This window comes from Rhodnius prolixus, unplaced genomic scaffold (assembly GCF_049639745.1).
Source record: "Rhodnius prolixus isolate KJV_2025 unplaced genomic scaffold, Rpr scaffold_1, whole genome shotgun sequence".
Classification (NCBI taxonomy): Eukaryota; Metazoa; Arthropoda; class Insecta; order Hemiptera; family Reduviidae; genus Rhodnius; species Rhodnius prolixus.
The window spans coordinates 6,586,244-6,593,849 of NW_027411581.1; the positions used below are offsets into that span (position 1 = coordinate 6,586,244).

Here is a 7,606-nt window from a genome sequence, read left to right on the forward strand (position 1 = left end):
TCAGATTGAGCGGCTGCTATGTATTGTATTACCTGTGAGGCGCTTTGAGGGTTGAGACTACAATCTTGCTGATTTCCCTTCGTGTTCGGAACTCTTTAGAATAATTATTCCGTAATTCCCTTTTTCTTGTAAACTTGGACAAGAATATCCTACAAAAAAGTACTTCCTCCAATCTGTAAGAAAATTCCTCGCACCAATTGTGACTTGATACAAGAAATTTACTGCCTTCAGTTTAATCTGCCCATCTGAGCCGGTAGAAGTCCCTTTTGAAATTGAGTTCCGCTCATCCGAACTTTAATAAAGAATAGCTTAAACTTCAGCCAGGAAGACTGTTTTGAGGGAGTAATGCTTAGTGTAAATAAAGTCTAAATTAAAAGAGTATTTCAAGTTTGTAGATATAGTCTTTAAGCTATAAGAGAATTGCATTAACAGAAAGTTGTTTTACGCCAGTTCCAGTGTTATGCACGTGTTAAAACGAATAGCTAAAAACAATGATTTTTATTTGTTTTGTGCTTATTGAAACGAAGATTTATTTAATTAATTTCATTTAGAAAATTTGATCGAAAGTATGAATTTTTTTAAACAGAAATGAAGCGAAAAGATATTAGATTCCAGAAATGTACAAGTACTTAGCCGAATTGACGGATTGTATTTTACAATTGCTTTCTTAGAAAATAATATACAATAAATTACTATTATTATTTCTTTTTTAAGGAAAAGAAGATATAAATGTAAATAAAAATGAATCCAGATTGCTGACTTAGATGTACCGGATAGAACTTTAGTAAAGAATCTACATTTCCATCTTAAGAAGTAAAAAGAATATCAGTAACGTAAATCGTTACTTCCTTGCGATTTATTTATCACTATTATAGTTTTATTTTAAGCTAATATTTTATTTTCTTTTTAACTTCTGGATTAGGTTCGATATTATTCCATTTTTAATTGAGATATTAAATGTTTGTAAATAGTAAAAACAAATTAAGATTTAAGAAAAAACAGTACCTTCTTATTTTATTTTATTGCAATAGACTTGTAAATTTTTCTTTTATGTAGTTATAAGGAAAGAGAGGATTATATCCCCAAGACACTGTGGCTTTTTTGGTTATTAACATGTATTTCTTTTTTTTGTTAAAATTTAATAAAATCCGTTCCATATTTGAAAATTATATACTGTACAAAAAATTGAATTATAGTTTTTTAATGTTAATGAATAGGATAGCAGTATTTTTTTTTGTTAGTTCGTGTATATAATTTTCTTTTATACATAATAAAAAATAAGTATTTATAATTTGTAAGAAAAAGTTTATTTATTTTAATATTCCCAGCAGAAGCAAAATATACTTTACATCTAATAAAAGTTATTAGATGTCGCACATAATTAAATATTTTGTAAATTTCATGTAAGTATATTTGCGATTTCTATAATTTGAAAATATACTATTACGAGAAAAGATAATATTGAAAAATTGATAAAAACTCTTTGCAATCAAGGAATTTTGTAGTTTAAAACATTCTTGTATGGAAGGTATGGACATTAATAGTAAAAAAAAAAAGAAAAAAGTACTAATGTACGAATTAAAAAATTACTAAACTAATATTTTTAATTCCAATGTCTTTTCGGTCATGAAAAGTTTCGAATATATTGAACTAAATATTACTAATGACTTGTTCAAATTTATAGTTAATGGCGTTGCTTAATTTAAACAGACGCATCTAAAAAACTTCCGGTAAAATATGAACTTTTTACAGATTCTCTTTACAGATAATTTATGTATTTAAACAAAACAACCATGTAAATTAAATAAACTGTTTGGCCAAATGATTGAAGGATATAAATGATGATTAGAACGTTCGGGCTAAGTACACATAGATCATCACAATAATTCTGTGTGATTTATTTATTTATTAAAGCCCTTTCATTAATAGATATTTATCTTCTTTTATGATGTGGAGCTATCAAAACTTTTGAAGCGTCATCATGCAGCGCTGCATATATATAGCATGATTTTGTTTTTTTATCTCTCTCTCTTTCTTGCAACTGGTTAATCCTGTCCTATTAGCGAAACAGTGTTATCTCGGAAAATTCACGTTTTTAAACCATAAATAGATTGGATCCTACTGTAGACATCTTGCAGCCGAAAATATCTCTTAACTGAGTGGATTTTTATTTATTTATTTGCATCTTTACGAAGTTACCTCTTCCGCTTTTCTTAACTTTTCACACAAGTAAAGATCTGAAAAACTATAACGTTTATTTGAACAATTTTTTAACTTTACAAATTTCACTCGTGTAAAAGGCAGTCTATTGTTGTTTTACTGTAGATTATTTTATCTTTAAACATTATTATTACATCCTTAAAGACGTCTTAACGAAATATCAAATTTGTTTCATTGAAAATCTGTTTTCTTCTTTTTGTATGATGAATACTATAGTTTAATTTGAGGATTAAAAGCTGTACGATAAATTACAAGCGCACGTCAAAATTTTCCTTTGAAGGTTCGGCTATGTTTAACTTGGAAAGCAAGATTTTTTTTTTTTTGTTATGTACATATTAACATTCTCCACCAAAATATATAAAAATGACTAGTTCTAGTATTAAAAAAAAACATTTCTCATAAAATCACAAAGTTTTTGACCTCTGTAATGGCAATAAAGATGGAGGTGTACTTAAATTGTATTCAATACAGACACTACTCTCCGTGGAAATGCTGCTTGTATCATCGCTTGAACTGCTACACGTACTGCTTGTGCTTGAATTACTGCTACATGAGCTTGCGTCACTATTCCGACGTCTTTGTTCATTAATTTCCTGACTGCTTGTCATCGTTTGTTGACACATTGGTGATTCTATGTGGTCTCTTTTTCTATGAAGAACAAAACAAAAAAACACAATTAGAAATGGCACTTTAGCTAAATTAGTTGATAGGACCCTACCATATGTATCCTGCATTACGTAATGCTCTAATTGTTTGACGTTTATTCTTTCTATTAGAGGCATTAAGAGAAATACCAATGATCTTACACTCTACATTAAATGTTTCACTTTAAATTTTAATAGAAAAAAAAATCCGTCCTTTAATGCAGTCTATTATACAAAAGTTCTTTGTCATTATTAAATATCGTGTAGATTAAATTGGATCTAATAATTACAGATACTCCTTCAACCATAAATCCAAAACAGGCTCTTGATTTACCTTTTTTTTTGTGTACTTAATTAAAACTTAATTTCTAAATTTGCTTTTGGTTAATAACACAATGGGTAACGATTGTTTATTTTTTAATGATGGAATATTTTGTTCGGGAAAAAAATAAATGTTTAGTTTTCTTTTTTCTATATTATTTCCCGAGATTCACTAGAAAATTAGTGGCTAAACGTGCTTGTTTCACCATGTCAGCAAGCAGTAGCTTGGGATAATAAGAAATTTACAGAGAATGAATTTGTTGCCGCAGGCTACCAAGGCGATATAAGAGAGTATTGGATAATAGAAAACAAATAAGTTTATTTTTATGACTAGAGCCCCTTGGGGATTGGAGGCGGTCTCTCAATCTTCACCCGTGTTCAGCCTCCACTAAATCGCTAAATCTCTTTTCTCAATTCCTTACTTAGTCTGTTGACTCTAAACATTTTCTAAATTTAATATTCTCCTATTATTCTATAAATATATTTTTTCTGCTTTATCCCTCAAAAGTAATGCATTAATGAAGATTTTCTATTTTGAGTTTACTCCAGAAAAACATATTTTGAAGTCCCCCTGAGTATATGAACATCTACTGTGGGTTAACACCCACACAATATACGATAGTTCTCTAATACATATTACAAATAGATCCTAAAATTTATATTCTACAAACTTCGAATTTCTGAAATTAATTTATATAAACGATCGTATAAATCTTTATATGAAATTACTGTAAAGTTTTGAATATCCGTAAATTACACTGTCATTTTTAAAGCGGTATTTCTGTTGCGGAGTTTTCAGCAAACTCGAATTATAAAATTTTAGTTTTCTGAAAATTTTTAATAAATGTAGTTTCAAAGTAAATGTTGCTTTAATTTATTATCAATAAAATGAAAGGCCTTTTTGGAGAAGCTTGGATGGCCCAGAACCGCTCCTTTAAATCAATTCATGGAAACCATTTTCACAGAAAATCGACCGTCTTTATCTGATTAGTACGATATACAAATGCTAAAAAGAAATCGTTTAAGAACTTCTCTCTTCCGTTTATAAGATTTTTTCAAATTCATAATTTTTAAAACACAACGCCATTTATAGTATGTAAGTGCTAGACTATTATACTGCTTTGAGAAAGCTCTTAGATTTCGAGTTTGTAGAAATCAGTGGTTCCGGAAGTGATTATTATTTTTATTTTTTCAATAATTTCCTGCAGTTCTCTGGAAAAGTACTTTAGCTGATTTCTTCATATTGTTATACTGTCTTTTGAATGATACAATATTTTTATTTGCATTTATTTTTTGAAACTTTTATCTAAGCATTAGATGATTTTATTTATTAGTATTAAGATTTCCTATTTTGCAGTATTTATTTTCTGACAATACTACATTTCGAAAAAACAATTGTGCCCCGAGAGAGGTTGAGGAGAATCGTATCTCGTACGCCTTTTATTCTTGCTACGTTCGTCGAAAAACAAATGAGTAAAATTTCACTTAAAAAAATACCTAGCGTCTGAAGAGAAAGAGAGAAAGAAGGAAAGGAGAGAATATCCGCTCTGAGATCTATTAATGGGCCTAAACAGCATCCCTGCCTGTACGGCCAACTAACTGCTCCAATCTAAACAGACGGAACAAGTTTAGGTGGGTTTTGTTGTTATTCTTGGACCAGTGTGCCCATTTATTTCATCATAACAACATCTAGTTTAACTAATAAATTGCTTACTGTATTACTACGCAAACACATCTCTTTATCTATTCATTTATTTATTTAACTACAGTACATGTGAATATGTATATTATACATATATATATATTTTTAAATTCAAAATTCAAATTATGTTTTTCAACCCTTACTTCCTGTTTGGCTTGCAACGATTTAAAAGATATTCTTAAAAGATAATTATATCTCGATTTGCTGATGTTCTTTTCAAATCACTTAGATTTTTTCCGCGCCGCGGAGAAAAACCTTAAAGACTGCCGTACAGGAAACCGGCGAATGACAATGAGGAAGGTTCGGACTTCCATACATCATCAAGATATATCGACGGATAAAATCAAAAAATCTTAATGACATATTTGGGCTGGGCAGGGCAACAAAAATAAGTTTTTAACACTGTTTTGATGATGTAAGACTAAAAAAGTGCGTTTTTATCCTAGTTATCAAACGGATGTATGTTCTTATCTGTGCTACGATATGATAATATCCTTAGGTGCAGGTATAATTGGCAACAGCATAAAATCAAAGATATCCAAAGATTATCGAACAATGCGGAACTAACCACATTTTTAACAATTCTTATTACAATTCGTATAACAAAATAGAGTGCTTACAACTTAAGTATAAATCCAATTTACACCGAGGTTTCGCTTACCTTTAAAGCGCCATAACTTCGTGAAGAGAAAATTCGATATGTGGTATTGGTGCTACGATTTGACAGTAAGCTTTGGGACAAAATTGGCTAATTAGAAAGTGCTGATACTTCACTGAATCGATTTTTACGTTTTAGGAGGGATTTTCTTAAAAACTGCACTATTTTCTTTTATCCTGAATCATTCATCCAATTCTTCATTCTTTCTAGGAAGTTCAGAGGTGTGGTAACTTTAGGCCCCTCTTATTATATGCCATTTCAGTAAGTTTTACGGTTCTAATACCCTTAAAGGAATTAAATCACTACCAAAATCCAAATTTGAAAATCAATGACCGGACGTGCTACATCATTGAATTGCTTCTTATTTTGCAAGTTTCTTGTCAGTCACTGATGGGTTTCATATTTCATACTTAGTGTACTCTAACTACTGGAAGTTTGAAACTTGGGTTTGAAATGTTTTTTTATGGAACACATTGAAAGAGGAGTTCTTGGTGAATATTAACTTCAAAAGTATCATTTTTTTTTAAATAGGAGGGAAGTTCTGAAATGTTGAAGCCAGTAACTGTTTAGTACTAAAAATTAGAATATATAGTTTTCGTGTCCGCAAATTGTTAAACTTAGGATGGAAGATTTGCGAGGAATCGGTCAGATAAAACACTCGTCTTTTTGCCAACGTTTCGACAAATATATTGTCCAAACCAACCCGCAGAGCCACGTAAGTTTCAATACTTATAAAGAATTTAGTGTATTTTTCTGTTTATTTTTGAATTACTGTTTTTTCTATGTTACTGACTCTGTAAATTGTTTTGTATTTGTAATATCCAGGCCCTGAAGAGGACAATATATTTGTCGAAACGTTGGCAAAAAGGCGATTGTTTTATTTGACGATTCCTCGCAAATCTTCCATCCTAAGACTAAAAATTAGTTTAAAGAAAATTCATTATTTGAGTTTTAGTAAGAGAAAATCGAGTAAATGTTCCACATAAATTTTATATTTCATAAATTCCTACGGTTCTGATTTAGTTTGGTACTTCAAAAGATGAAGTTGGGGTATGACCAGTTATTGTTAAAGTTAAGTTTAAAGGATATCAGCTGCATTGCATGATTTTCAAGAAAATTACGAAAATTCGCCTTTTCTAAATCAACAATTGCATTGAAATTCAGAATTTAATCCCCTCACTATATCCTCATAAATTTTACTAAATTGATAGGAGTTTACGCTTAACAGATAGATCTGAAGATGTGCCATGAGTTTAGAACTTTAATGAATTTCAGCCAAAGTTGCAAAATAAATGAATAAATAAAAATAATGTTAAATAAATAAAGTGGCTCCTCCTCAATACATTGGAGACAACTTAATGGAACATGAAATTTGCACTAACGTTTTCCGTTTTTGAGTTATGCCGCCCAAAAAAAGACACACGTACAACCAATTTTTAAAAGCCACTTGGCGGAGGGGTTTTTTAAACTTGCTTTCTATTTTGTGGCTACTTAAAGAAAGTAAATCGTGAACTTTCTCAGTGCTGCAATAAAATGAATATCTCCAAAAAAATATTTACTTGCCTAATAAGCGGGTCATTTTCCGTTTGATAAGTATATGGATTAACAAAAGTAACAGCTAAGTTTGAACATCGAGGGCATAACGCAGGAGCCGGACAGTGCATGTAACTCCACATCACTATGTAATACGCTTCACTTTTACTAGAGTAAAAATCCCAAACGTCTTAACACAAGAACCAACTATCTACAACATAATCAAACTGAGCGCCTCTTTTTTATCCATAGTCTTCCCCCCACTATACTAGAATAGACTTGTTGGCTTTGATATTGGAGCGATCTCTACTGAAATAGAGACAATCTTCACTGTACAAATATGCTATACAGTCAAGTTTTAATTTAATTTTGATCTGATTTATTTGTATTTATATTTTTTATAGTCAACTTGCAAACTATTAAGTTTGTTACATTCTAGTTAACAGGAAGAATAAAGAATTAAATAAGTAGAATATAAAAAGAAAAGAAGAGAAAGAAACAGAAAACAGCTTAATCAATGGGAGAATA

At 30.2% G+C, this 7,606-nt stretch overlaps 1 protein-coding gene across 6 annotated transcripts in view; it reads right to left on the minus strand.

Moving 5' to 3' along the window:
- Nucleotides 1-2,462: 2,462 nt before the first annotated feature.
- The window catches only part of LOC141453278 (uncharacterized), a 28,493-nt gene continuing 23,349 nt past the window's right edge, over nt 2,463-7,606 (minus strand). For 4 of the 6 annotated variants that reach the window (XR_012457920.1, XR_012457925.1, XR_012457922.1 and 1 more), the window contains one exon: nt 2,463-2,868. Coding sequence is in view for 2 of the 6 variants with exons in the window: in XM_074126291.1 (XP_073982392.1) it covers nt 2,625-2,868; nt 7,109-7,221 (357 nt within the window). In the remaining 4 variants the exon portion in view is untranslated. Of the gene's footprint in view, nt 2,869-5,548; nt 5,619-7,108; nt 7,341-7,606 lie in introns of those variants that run through there. The other 2 variants (XM_074126296.1, XM_074126291.1) reach the window with 2 other exon arrangements.